At 41.0% G+C, this 14,857-nt stretch overlaps 1 protein-coding gene across 2 annotated transcripts in view; it reads left to right on the plus strand.

The window, feature by feature from the left end:
- Positions 1-14,857, plus strand: part of NCAM2 (neural cell adhesion molecule 2) — a 529,363-nt gene that overhangs the window by 448,368 nt on the left and 66,138 nt on the right. For both annotated transcript variants that reach the window (XM_019528766.1, XM_019528767.1), the window contains exons 13-14: positions 901-1,020; positions 10,994-11,115. In XM_019528766.1, the coding sequence (XP_019384311.1) occupies positions 901-1,020; positions 10,994-11,115 (242 nt within the window). The remainder of the gene's footprint in view (positions 1-900; positions 1,021-10,993; positions 11,116-14,857) is intronic.

The following is a 14,857-nucleotide window of genomic DNA, read 5'->3' on the forward strand; positions in this document are numbered from 1 at the left end:
GCTTCTCTTCATAGTTGTTTAGCATGTTCCCAATAGTTTTTGGCTAATAGACCTCCTTTTAAGGACCTACTGGTACGGCCAATTCATTTTCAAATTCTTGGTATTTGAACTGTAAAGGTTTCCTTTAACTGAACCCCATCCTTTTAGAAGTATAATAAAATGTCGCAAAATTTGCCCAGCATTGTAAATGGCTGATTTACATACCATGTCCAGGACCATGGATAGTTACTGAGGAATGCATGGTGCAGTTCAGGATGTGGCAGAAATTGATGCTATCCTGATATCAATACAGATGTGTCTGAAAATTGCTGTAGTTTGCAACAGCAGCTGCCAAAGGACCACTACCACAGCCAATTACCAATTAAGAGCAAGGAAACTGAAGCTCCATAGTCTAGATTTGTGCCTCCTACACTGAGGCAGCACAGGAGTATAGTGCCAAAAAAAACCCACATTCGCAGATTTCTGCTGCCTGAGTGTATCTCTGTACCGGATTTCATGGTGTGGTTCTCCAAATCAGCTTTAGGGCAGATTTTTCACCAGTGGAATAAAGGCCAAAGTGATACCAGATCTCAGTGAAAAAAAAAAATCACAGCGTCTTATAAAAATATGACAAAAATATCCTTGTGTGTGGACAATAGCTTGTGTAATTCCTGTATTAATGTCCCTAGATAGCATAATATACTTCATCATAGTAACATTTGTCTCCAAACAAAAACTATTTGGAACCATTAGCAGTGGACAAGATGATTATTGACCATTTGAAAAAATAAACCATTTTAAAATCAGCTTCCTAATTGATGGTGAAGTATGTATATTTGAAAATGGCCTTGGAAATGTTATGTTCTTAACCTATCATTTAGTGAATTTTTGTTTCAGTACTTTCCTTTCCTTTCCTTTTAGCAATGGTAGTTCTGAGCAATCTGGAGCCAAATACAACATATGAAATCAAGGTTGCAGCTGTAAATGGAAAAGGGCAAGGAGAATATAGTAAAATCGAGATCTTTCAGACCTTACCCGTCCGTAAGTAATATTTTTCCTTTTAAATGAAAACTTAATTTTATCTGCACTGTTGGCAGGCTTGTTGACTTCTAGCTCAGCTGTTAATTTTAAATATGAAAAATAACCTCTAATATTCAAAGAAAAGCTTGTGCTTCAGAAATCAGCACAACATTATGAGGTTCTTTCAAATGTGATGTTTTATAGCTTGTATAAGTTTTAATTTTATAATTTCTTTAGTAATTTATATTTTATTAGTATAATAACAAAAGCTGTATCATAGCCAGGTGTATATGACATTAAAATGTACAAGACTACAGTTAGTCTCATCAACATAAATAAGATTAGAATTTAGCCTTCTAGTAGTTTCCCCAGCAAATTATTCTAGGCACAGTATCCTATTAATCTATCTTGAAATTGAATCATAAAAAGGAAAATATGGGCACCTGTAAATCAGTTGTTATAACTATGATTACATGAGAGTGGCAAATGCCAAAGACTCATTTTCAGAAAAGCAGTAATCTTTGTAGCCAGGGCATTTAGATCTACCACTACTAAGCACTAATGAAAAGTATTATTTTCAATTCGAAACAAAACTCAAGTACAAACAGACAAGGTAAGTAGTAGAAAGTAGTGTACATAGCTTTTAGCCCTCTGGCAAAAGATAACTTTTGCTTTTAGGCCAATTTTTGGCATGCTTATTTGCACTGAGTAGGGGTATCACAGTCTTCTGCAATGAGGGATAAAGAGCTAGTTAGTGCAAGCAAAGTGACACAAAAACCGACTTTTAAAGACAGATTAATAAAATTATTTTTGGCTAGTTAGACAACAAAGAACTATTTCCTTTTGATAATAAATTATGTAGGCAATGACTCCAGAGCATGCTTCTGTCCCAAAATCTGTTGCCTTCCCATTGTACTATTTGAAAATGTGATATTCTTTTTGTTTAAATTGTGTACATAGCATATGCACCCAGCGGGTTTCAAACATCCGGTCCCGGACTGCTCAGTTTTGAATGTGGGCATTTGCCTGTCGCCTCGTCTCTGGTGTTGTCCAGCCCAAATGTATGACCTTGTGATAGTCTCTGCCCCAATCTCGTCTGCCACAACTTTTCTAGTACTTTCAGTGGAGGGGTCAACTACTCAGGCCTATCTGGAGTCAGGACTCTTGGGGCAATGGTCTTTTGTGAGGCTCCGCCTTTTCCTACACCTCACCCTGATACCCACCCTCGCTGAGATGCTGTTTCCCAGGCCTGACCCTCTTCTTGTAATGTAAGGGGCACTCTGTTACGGATCCGCAGGCCTATCCTGACCCTGAACCGAGCTGACTAGCAGGCCCTTCTCAGGCTTCCTCTCCCTGCCTCTCCAAAAGTGGGCAACTAAACAATGAAAGTGAAAGAAAACGATACCAGTAAGACTCCCTCGTTACAAACAAAAATTGGGCTCCCTGGCCGGGAGAATTCCTCTCCCTATCCACGGTATCCCTCAGTCCGGCTGATACACTACTGGAGTGCTGCACAGCTACTACTGGTCCCTCCAATTACTTCCTACTCAGTCCCTCGCCAAGTGGCTCCGTCCTGCAGGCTCTTGCCTCCTGCAGCCTCTCTCGCTGCCTGCACTCTCTGCTTCCCAAACCTGTGCCGCTCCCACCTGAGTTGCCGGGTCTTCTTTCATCCCCCTTTCTTCGGGGTTGCTTCCCCCGTCAGCCTCGGCTCCTGGGTCCTCACACCCGGCTCTGCAGTCACGAGCACAGGCATCTGCTGCCACTCCACTATCGTTCTCCCTCCAGCAGCCACGGGGTATCCTCCTGCCTAGTGGTGGTCCGCTGGCTCCCTCCTCATCTCCAAGCGAGACTCCAAGGCCAGCTCCACTGGTAGCCCCACTCCTGCTCTCCTCCCCGCCTCTCTTTCTCTGCACACTTCTTATTCTCCTGCTCTGGCTCCAATCCTCATTAATCGCAGCTGGCCGCAGTTTCAAAAAGATGTGGCTAATCAGCCACGCGGGTCCCACTTCCTCTTCCGGTCTTTCCGCGGCGTCAGCTGCAGGTAAGGGAATCGTTGTTTCCTTTCTGCTCCCCTCATCTTCCCAGTCAAGTTTTGGGTCCTGGGGTTCCCCTTTGGCCTCTCTGGGTCTCTTTTGTGCATTTCCTCTGTGATAGCATAATAATAGGTGAAAGATTTGCCAATGTCTTTCTATCTCAAACCAGGAAACGTTGCACTGAGTTATCATCAATTACTGGACTTCATTATTAAAGGCCAGAAATCAGGGAAATTCTGAGCTGAGATATGAAATCAAACCAGCTTTTCTACAAGTAATTATAACACCTATCATTGATAAGATCATTTTTGATCACCAAAATCTCAAGCATTTCAAAGTAAGGGAGCATCTTATCTTAATGAATGAGAAGGGAAATTGTTTTTATTAGAAAGCAGTTTCTACTCCTTAAAAGTAATCCTGATTTAGAACAGAGAAAAGAAAAAAAAAAACTTCCAAAAAACAAAAACGAAAAAAAAACAACCCTCTCTCCTATATACTAAATGGCCCTCAAGAGAACCATGCAAAAGTGAGGAAAAGCAGTCCTGAGATGCTTACATATGTTTTTAAAGAGAGAGAGTGTAGCTTCATATACTAATATATATACAGACACAGAGAGAGAGAATTACCCAGTCATACCAAGCTTTTACTTGGCCTGCTTTATTCTGAACAGTTGATAAGGCATCAAGTCATGCTACTCAAAAAATGTTGGCTTTTTTTTTCTGGTAAACTATACAATAAAAGTTCCTGCAAAATTTCCTCTAAAAATTTGTTCATGTAGTTTTGTTTTTGTTTTCAATTATTAAAAAAAAACCTTGAAAATTTAAAATTCTGATTTATTGAACTGATGTCTGAACAAGATATCATTTTGTAAAGAGTGACCTAGACATGTTATACATTTACATAGTAACTTACCTTCACTGCTGATAATTGTGGTTGCCCTTCTCTGTATCTTTTTTGATTCTACCACATTTTTTGAGATGCAAAGACCAGAACTACACCCAGTATTCAAGATATGGACACAACATAGATCTGCATAATGGCAGAATGATGACCTCCATTTTGTTTTCAGTTCTCTTCTTAACAATACCCAGCATTTTACTGGCATTTCTGGTGACTGCTGCACATTAAGCTGATGTTTTTAGAGAACTATTTACAAGGATTCACAGGTCCCTTTCCTGAGTCATACCAGCTAGTTAAGAACCCAGCACTGTGTATATATGGTTGATGTTAAAATTTTTCCACCACATCCATTACCTTACATTTGTCAACACTGAAGCTCATCTGATATTTTTTGCCCGATCACTTGGTTTGGTGAGATCTTTCTGGAGCTCTGTCCATCAGATAGTGCTAAGGGATCATTAAAACAAAATTAACTCTTAAATCATAGAAATTAAGGGCTGGAAGGGACCTCAAAAGATCATTGAGTCCAATCCCCCTGCTTTGGGCAGGAATACTGCTGAGATCAAATGATCCCAGCTAGGTGTCTGCCTAGTCTCCTCTTGAAGAATTCCATGGTAGGGGACTGCACCACCTCCTTGGGAAGTCTATTCCAGATTTTAGTCACCCTTACTGTAAAGAAGTTCTTCCTTACATCCAACCAGAAACCATCATCTAACAGTTTGACCGTTGCTCCTTGCCCTCCCCTGGGGCGCCCTAGTGACCAGTTTTTATCCCAGCTCCCGATATTCACCCCTTACATACTTAGAGATGGCCACCAAGTGCCCCCTCAGTCTTCTCTTCCCCAGGATGAACACAGTCTCAGATCCCTTAGTCTTTCTTCCTAAGGTTTGTCCTTCAGGTCCTTAATCATTCTTGTTGCCCTTTTCTGGAGCCTTTCAAGATTCTCCACATCTTTTTTGAAGGACAGTGCCCAGAACTTGACACAGTACTCCAGCTAAGGTCTCACAAGTGCCAAGTAGAGAGGAAATATCACTTCCTTAGCCCTATTCACAATGTGTGAGCCCAGCATGCTGTTAGCTCTGTTGACTACAGCATTGCAGTGGTGACTCATGTTCATCCTTGGTTCTGAACTAGCTGGTATGACTCAGGAAAGAGACCTTTGAATCCTTGTAGATAGCTCTCTAAAAACATCAGCTCAACGTGCAGCAGTCACCACAAAAGCTAATAAAATGCTAGGCACTATTAAGAGAAGTGAAAACAAAATGGAAGTCATAGTCCTACCATTATGCAAATCTGTGTTGTGCCCATATCTTGAATACTGGGTGCAGTTCTGGTCTTTGCATCTCAAAAAGTATGTGGTAGAATCAAAAAAGATACAGAAAAGGGCAACCACAATGAGCAGCAGTGAAGGTAGGTTACAATGCAATGAAATATAGACATGAAATATGAAACATAATGCAATGAGAAATGGATATGAAACACAAAAATACATGTTGGTCCAACTAAAACTGAACTTTACTGATACAAATTTTTTTATCTTGGCTGTTTCTATATACAGAGAGAGAAAAACACTTAGTACAATGATCTCACCCAATTTCCAGATGGTAACTTTGCTCAACTAGGTGTCCAGTCAGTTCCTGAAAGCAGAGGGTGTATCAGTGGAAAGTCTTTATGGCTAGCAAAGTCAAAATCCGGACAAGTGTTGAAATCTGGATTTATGAAAACAGTTAACTTTCTTGCTGACCCTTTTATACTTTTCTTCAACTTTACTCATCTGAAGACTCTTTCCTTCTGGATTAGTTTCCCTGCAGTCAGCGTACTGTCCATATTTTATCCTGTCATCATATTCGTTTGTTCAACAGACCCATCACATTCACAGTGCACACCTGATTTCGTCCTTTACCGGTATCTTGATTTGGGCATTGCCTACTGGTTTCCTCTTAACACCTTTCATTAACATATCCAACTATTTCATCCCTCTGATTCAATTGGTTAGTGCCAAGTTTAGTTAATTTAAGCTGGTAACAAGGCTATTACTACGTTATGTTAGGAAAAACTTCTCACAGTGATAGAAAAGAAAGAAACATCATATGAGCAAGCTCGAGGCCATAAGCTGTCTGCGAAAATGAGCTCAAGGCCAGCTGATATTGCAGACACCAGCAAAATGAAAAGTTCAAGTAATAATGAGGCTGATAAAAAAGTTTAAGCAATGGTAAGAGATGGCTAAATATAAAGAAAAGTTTAAATAATGTTGTAATTCACCACTCACACAGGTGCAACTTTAAGCATAAATGTGACAAGCTACCCTAATAGTTCCTCTCCATGAGTTTGCAGTTTGACTTCCTGGAATATTTTTGGTAGCTTCTTCAAACTTGGAGATTTCAATGTGCACCCTCTTTTCCAAGTCACTGATGAAAATATATGGTCCCAGCAGAGATTCCTACAGGACCCATTTTTTACCTCCCTCTATCCTGAAAAGTCATCATTTACCCCTACCCTTTGTGCCTTATCTTTTAACCAGCTCTCAGTTCATGAAAGAACATCCCATCCTATCCCATGACAACTCAACTTTTTAAAAAACTTTTGATGAGGGACCTTGTCAAATGCTTTTTGAAAGTCCAAATCAATTATGTTAGCTGAATCCCCCATGTCCACATGCATGTTAATACTCTCAAAGACATCCAGCAATTTGTTGAGGCAGGCTTTCCCTTTACAGAAACTCTGCTGGTTCTTCCACAGGAGGTCATCTAATAATCCCACTGATTCTTGTAATGGGGGGGGCCTCCTTGGAGTCTATCTACTGGTGACCCCGCCCACCTGTTATGGGCCAACCGTCCACCTTCTCTCCCGCCATGCCTTGTTGTTAATTAATTGTTCTTAATTAAGTGGGAGGGTGCCCATTGTATGCCCGGAGGCACCGTCTGTGGCTCCGTTCCTCCCCTACACCACATCCCAAGCCTCACAGATGGTATTTTGTAAAATCCTCTTTATGCTGGGGTCTCGGCCACTGCGGGCCCATCCCTTTTCTCTCTAGTTAGGTCTGTCAGTCAAAAAAACCCCTCTAATCAGGGTTTGACTCCCAGGCTCTAGCTCTCAAAAAAAAACCCAAAAAACCCTCCCTTGGGCTCCTGCCCCTGTGGTGCTGGGGTCTGTGCATCCCCAAACACTAAGCCCTCTCTGGCACTGGGGTCAGCTCACACCCGAACACTGCACCCTCTCGAGCCCGAGGGTCAGCTTACCCCTGAATATTGCACCCTCTCTAGTGCCAGGGTCAGCTAACCCCTGAAAACCACCAGTGTTAACATTAAACAAGAGAGGCAACATGCCTGCTTACTTTAGATAATCAGGAGGATGGCTCAGGGCATGGCATAGTCTTCCAACGGAGACTGCAGCCACAGCACTGTAGTCATTGGGAATCCACCTCCCTGCTGCCCCTCTGGCCTTCTCCACTTGCCATTTGTAGAGTCCTGGCCTTCCTCTTCCTGTCACCTGACTGGCTGGCAGGGCCTGAGCTTTAACCCCTACTTGACCAGCCAGCCATGACTGGAAGGTTCTGGGCTTGAAGGGACCACCCTGCCTTTTAGTAACAGGGTTAATGTTCTCTGTTACAATTTTCTCCCTGGCTTCCTTCTTCTGATATTTATTTTAATTGTTTTATGATTAATTTAGCATTTTCTGCTATATATTCTTTTTTAGCCCTCCTTATATCACTTTCACACTTGACCTGCCAGAATTTGTGAGCTTACCTGTTTTCCTTATTTGGGCATGCCTTCTGTTTTTTGAAGGATCTCTTTTTGCCTTGCTTGGGCTCCTTAAGTCTGCTATTAAACCATGCAGGGATTTTATTGGACTCCCCATTAGCCTTTTTGCTGCTCCTTTTAATTTTTTTCTCGCTCTTGTGTTATTTCCCTTCCTAAAGTAATTTATTAGTGTGATGGATTTTACTTACTCCCTCCTACGAGAATGTTGAATGTGATTGTTCGGATCAGTATTAGAGAGTGACTCACCAAGAGATCCTTCTTGAACCAGGTCTTGTTTGTTACTCAGGATTAGTTCTAGAATTACTTCTCCTTTGGTATATTATATCCAGAAATATTATCTCCATATTTGGCCCTAATGAAGTGTATACATAGTAAGGCTAGTTGAAATTTTCAGTTAGTATTGATTGTCTCATTTTAGCAGCTTTTCTAATCTCCCTGATGATTTCATGATGACCTTCACCTTGATCTGATGATTGGTAGTACAAACCTAGTACTATATTCTTTTTATTCAAGCATTGAATTTCTGTCCACAGGGATTCTATGGTAGCTTTCCTTTCAAATAAATTTTTTATTCTGTTACTATTTATATTATTCTTAACATACAGTGGCACTCCCCCACCTGCATGTCCTACACTGTCATCTCTATGTAGTTTGTAACCTGGTATAAACAGTGCCCAGTTCATTATCATTCTTCCACCAGGACTCTGAGATGCCTAGTGTGTAAAAGTCATTATTTAATACCAGACATCCTGGTTCATGCATCTTATCTTTTAGGCTTCTGGTATTTGTGTGGAAGTATTTGTGTAGAAGTATTTTCTCCTTATTCAGCTGTCAGTTACTGCTCATGCTATTTGATTCTGACTTATCCTCAGTATTATGTATAGTTATACCTCTTATGCCTCTACTATCCCCTTCAAGTCAGTATATGATCAGAGTGATGTCTCCTTTTGGGCTTATGTTAACTTATACTGTGTACTTGCACTGAGCACTCTTCTGCATCTGTTGTTTACTCCCACTTTTTAGTTTAAAAGCTGCTGTACACCCTTTCTCATATTTAGTGCCAAAAGTCTGGTTCCATACTGGTTCAGGTTTTCTGTACAAGTTCCTCCCCAGTAAACACAAATCCGTCTTCTCTGTGCCATCATCTCATCTACCTATTGAGACTCTGGAGCTTTTCCTATCTCTCTGTAGGACTGGAAGTATTGATACTGTGGAGGTCTTGGATTTAATCTCTGGTTTAGCAACTTAAATTTAGATTTAAGGACTTCCGTTCTACACCTCCCTACATCTATGGTACCCACATAGAGCATGACCACCAGCTCCTCCCTAGCATCTACTAGCAACCTACCTACAAATCTCATTGGGTCTTCTACCTTTGCTCCTAGCAGTTAAGTCACCAGGAAGTGCTCCAAGAAATCAAAAACCAAGCTACCTAAGAATATAATGATCAAGCCCCCTCTAGTCCTACCACTTGATTTTTTTTTCTATCCTGTGGGATCCAGTCCTTTAGAGAAGTATCCTTTGTGCAAGAGGTCTTTCAAAGCCAAAAGCAACTTGCATTGGGTGCACACATACGAAACCTGCCCCCAGGGCACTTCAGCTAGATATCTAAGTTGATTAGTCTTAACTAAAGGACTAGCTTACCTTGAAGGCTTCAAAGAGGGGAGGTACAAACTGCTCTCTTTACTATTGCTCTCTCCCCTTGTCACTCAGCTTCCCTCCTTTTGTGGTTTCCAAGCCTGGACTAGCTCTGCCCACTCCCTAGGGCCTCATTAGGTCATAGACGGCAACATTTCCTCTGTAAACACTCAGCAAGCAACACTCAAATCTCAAAGCATATCACCCAAACAAAGAACAAAATTGATGCTCACCAAACACCTAAACAGATCAAATTCACAAAGCTTATGTATCTTCCAGGGAAAAGATCTGGTGCCTGGCTCCTTTTCCATCTTTTCGTCTTGCTCCCACTGAACTATCTTGCAAACTGCCCTGTTCACTTATTCCTGCCTCCTCACTGAGAGTGTAACAAGGAAGTTGCTTTAAAGGCATATAGCATGGTAACTAGGTCTGCGCAAAGTGGCTAGTATTCACTATGGATTTGGATTTGGCTGATTTGGGGGGCAGTGATTCGATTTGGTGGTTTGAATCACTGTTCCTGCCCGCTCTTAATGGTTGCCCTGCCTGGCCCCAGCCCCTGGCTCTTTGAGGGGAAAAAACCCCACTCACCAGCTGCTGTCAGGCAGAGGACAATCCCCGCTGGCCCCCCACTACCACACACTGCATGGGGGACACTGCTATGAGCCCCCCCCATGCCTGCCCCACCCACCCCAGCTCCCAGCCCTTCAAAACAAAAAAACCCCAAATCACTGGCTGCTACTGGAGGGAAATTTCCACTGACCCATGCTGTGTGGGGGATCTGCCATGAGCCCCCTGAAGTCCCAGGGCTGCCACAGGAGCCAGGGAGTCAGGGGTTTTTTTGTTTTGTTTTTTAAGGGCCAGGAGCTGGGGTGGGTAGGGCAGCCAAGGGTGGAGGGGCTGGGACAGTGGGCAGGGGTCAGGAGGCTAGTGGCAGAGCCCTCCATGCAGTGTGGGACAGTGGGGAGCAGCGGGGATCTCCCCCTGCCACACCTGGCAGGAGCCGGTGAGTAGGGACTTTTTTTTAAACAACCAGGAGTTAGGCTGGGTGAGGCAGCTGTGGGGGGCTGGGAGAGCGAGCAGGGGTTGTGGGGCAGTCAGGGGTCCCCCCATGGTCTCCTCCCTGTTCCTCCAGTTCCCCCTTCCCTGCCCACTACTTTCCAGCATGGAGTCCAGGTCCAGCTCCCTGCTACGGCCAGCAGGAACTGCCCAAATCGCCCAAGCTCTCCAAATATTTTCCAAATTGATAAGGACCTTTTAATTGGTCCCCTGATTCGATTTAGAGATTCAGCCACCAAATTGGGCCGAATCTCCTCTGAATCGAATCGGCACCCAAAGCTTTGCACAGCCCTAATGGCAACCCTTCTTGGAACTGAATAGCTTAACAACAGTATACCAAATACATGTTAACTACTTTGTTAATATGCTGTGCGTCCAGAATCTGAGTTTATATTTGAAAGAGGAAAAACTGTCAAAACAAAGTGAAACTACTTTCCTTCTTAATTCCTTCTATTTTCTGTTTCTGTTACAGAACATTCTTAATCGTAGCAATAGTGTTAGTGTCACAATGCTTGTGACATGAATGCTTAGAAAAATTGTGTTTGATTATAAGTAATACATACAACAGAAATATTAAATTTATCTTATTTTCCTTCTCATGACTAGGTGAGCCAAGTCCCCCATCAATTCATGGACAGCCAGGCAGTGGAAAGAGCTTTAAACTTAGCATAACTAAACAGGATGATGGAGGAGCTCCTATTTTGGAATACATTGTGAAATACAGAAGTGTAAGTATTCCATTATTCACAAAGGATAGTGTTGTGGTTCAATATAATTTTTAAATGCAGAGAAAAGTTTTACTAGAAATGAGATCTAAATTTAAAAAGCATTGCTTAACGCATGAGTGAAATAACATACTCTAATATTATTACTTCCCATGACCATGATTTTTGTCCCAGATTAGTAAACTCATATTCGGATAGCTTTTAGATTTTAGGTGACAAAATACATACAATTTTATTTCCTTTTCCAGTCTACTGTAGTGTATTTAAAAATAGTGAGGGGAAAGAAATTACAATTAGCAAATGGGGATAGGCTTCATAGTAGTCCCTGAATATACAGAAGCAGTGATCAGCCATCATCCAACTATACCTGACTAGATGTAGCAGAAGTCCACTTAAAATACATTAAACAGAAAGTGGCTATGCCCTTATATGCTATAGAAACTAGAAAGCTGCAAGAAGTTATTTCAAGTTACGAGCCTATTTATTTACCTGTAGTGCTGTCATTGTCGGTAAGCCAACATACTCATTTTTAAAATAGTTTTGACATGCTTCCTAAGATATTTTACCAGAGATCTTTTTAATTTTATTCTAGATCTAGGTTTATACAAGTGCTAAACGTGAGAAGTAAAGTTATTGTTTCCCCTATGCTAACTATAACCAAAGAAGATTGGTAACTCAAAATCAACTGAGAGTGAGGTGATAGAGCTTGCAATAATAGCTTTAGGGAATAACAGCAGTCTTTATATCAAGGATTCCTAGATCTTAATTGATTTACTTAAATCACTTGCAGTCTAACAAGTTTCAGAGTATCTTTGTGAAAAAAAAGAAGAGGCAAAGTAACTGGAGTGATATGATAACAAAATACACAAAGAGCTAATGAGATCTAATGGAATTGTATGAAGATGTGTTTCCTGGTCATTACTTCCTGGTCATTTCAAAGTGTCTGGTTATTTATATACAAAAATATTTTAAATAGACTTAAAAAGTCTAGGTCAAGATGTGGATTATGGATTTCCTTACTATAAGGAACCTAACTCATATCCATTACCATTTATTTAAAAAAAAATTGTATATTATATAGTCTGGTTTTGGTCAGAATATATTTTCACTTAAAGTGTTAATGTGTTTTATGTATGTAAGTGTGTGCTGTACAGGGAATAAATGAAAATGTGAAGACTTAAATAATGATTAAAAACAAACCATAAAGGTAGCCAAACATCATTTCTGTAAATCCAGTTATTCCAATCTATTTATTTAAAATCTTTCTGTACATCTATTTATCTAATCTAAATGTAAAGAGAATATTTTATATTATCCAAAAAAAAAGAAGCAGCATTTTGATTTTTGGACAATACAAAAAGCAAATTATAAGAAATGTATATAATATATTAATGATTAATATAATATATACATATTTGTCTTTTTGTATAGTGCATGTTACAGGAGAAGCCTTTTTGGTTTTCTGTATTGCTAGTAGTGAATGTTATGGAGAAGTTAACAATGGAAAGTGAGGAACAAAGGAAATTGGTACCAATGTGTAATAATCTTACTCTCCTCCAAGGTACCCCCCCACACAATCAACTCTCAACCCTTATTGGAAAGTGTCACCTATGTTTAATTCCTTTTTAAAGTTTGTAACATTGGCTCCTAGCTATTTAAGTGTTGTTAAATACAGAAAAGAGAGATTTAATTTTAGTTCAGTGTCTTTAGAAGGGCTTAATCTATAGGTGCAACAAGGGCGCTGGAGTCGGCTGCTTCTGGACGCAGCATTTACTTGTGTGCCCGGGACTGCAGCATGTCAAGCTGGGCTAGAGCAGCTCTGGGCTGGCAGGAGGTCGGGGGTGGGGGTCAGCTCCAGGCTGCAGGTAACAGCACTGGGCAACGGAGGGACGGGCTGGGGCACAAGGGTGCCACAGTGCAGGGTTAGCCAGTAGACAGTCCCTGCATTGTAGCACCCTTGTGTCCCAGCCAGCCCCTGTCACAGTCTACACATTTAAGCACAAGTAACTGTTCTGCTATAGGATAGTACTGTCCCTGACCAGTACATACAGTTGGTATGTATCCTACGGCAGAGTTAATTCATTTACTGTTCCCTAATATGGGCACATGTGTAGACTCTGACACTTGACTGGAGTTAATTAGTCCACTCGCATAAAGCTTGCATGTGGATGCACCCACTGAGAACACCTCTGTTAGTATGTTTACTCCATATCCTGGTGCATAACTAAATTTCCTCTTTATTTCAAGTACAGATGTTGAAAGCTGAGTGAGATACAGTAATACATCATCAATTTGCAGAGCTTGTTTATGCCCACTTGTTCATAAATTCAGTTTCAGTTGATTTGTACTCGCTTTGCTAAGAATCTTTAAATTGGGAAAACAGCAGGAGTGACAAGATATACTCCAATGTGTGCCATTGCTCAGAATCTCATCTGTGTGCAAGGTCTGAAGCAAGCCGCCAAATCCTTACTGCATTTTTGATGGTCTGTCTTTTTTTGCAGAATTTCCTTCATCTTTAAATTATAATTTTCCCTTGTGTCTGTAAAACAATGTGCTTTTTCCTGTAGCTTGTCAGACTGCAATAGGTGCTGTGTCCCCTTTCATCTCCAGCAGTCCAGCAAGTGGGAAAGAGATGATGTGGAGAAGGGGAACGAAGAACCTAAGGAAGGAGATAGAGAGGACCAGCTAGGTAGCATGACCTACATATAATGCCATTTATTTTTACCCCACTGAAATACCTTTCTCCATTAACTAGTACCTTGGAACATCAGGCCACAGAGATGCTGCTTTTGTTTGGAGCCACGTCCATATTTTCTAAGCACTCAGTTGGGGAAAAAAAAAGTCATTTGACCAAATTAAAGGCCTCTCTGAAACAAAAGATAGAATAATAATTTCCTAGTGCTTTAATCAGAATGAATGGATGCTATTTAAAGTGCTTAATTATCTGTTGACTATTTGTCCTCTATGTTCACCATTCAGTCCCATTTAATTAGCTTTCCTATAATTCCTTCCAGCCTCATTAGCAGCACCTGGACCAATATCTTTGCTCGCGTGTTTAAGACTTACACTCAATAATAAGCTGAATATCAGTCAACAGGTTTTTCATCTTTGGGAGCAGTCTCTCTGTATGGTTTATTTTTTATTAGGGATCAGTTTCCCTAATTGTTTTGTATTTCTACACAAACTTTTGCTAGGACTGTGGACAGTCCAACTACATAAAAGATCACTGCAAAGCCCAGGACATTTTTATTCTGCCAGTTGCCTGTTCTGCTTCTGTCAGTCTTTGCTGTAGAGAATTGTCCTAGTTCTGTTATGGTCATTTAAAAAAAAATAAATTTAACCAAATAATTTTGAAGCATGGAGCTTTCTGTTCCAAGCTCCAGCATACATCACCTAGAATACACATTTTCCAGTACCTTTTATAATCATATCCTCACTTTCCATGTGAAGTCTTACTAGCTACAAGTGGTGCAAGGAGCATAGGGTCTTCATATGTGTTTCGGAGAGAGAAATCCTTCTCTACTACTTAAGGCCACAAAATGCCAATGATTTAGAAATAGTTTGATAGTAGCTAGTGTCAGGAGGGACCTGAACAGATCATCTAGCCTGACCCCCTGCCATAGGCAGGAATGAATGCTGGGTTCACAAGACCACAGACAGGTGATCATCCAACCTCCTCCTGAATTTACCCAAGGTAGGGGAGAGGACCACTTCCCTGGGAAGTTGGTTCCATATTTTGGCCAAC

This window comes from Crocodylus porosus, unplaced genomic scaffold, assembly GCF_001723895.1.
Source record: "Crocodylus porosus isolate Cpor-Errol unplaced genomic scaffold, CroPor_comp1, whole genome shotgun sequence".
Lineage (NCBI taxonomy): Eukaryota > Metazoa > Chordata > Crocodylia > Crocodylidae > Crocodylus > Crocodylus porosus.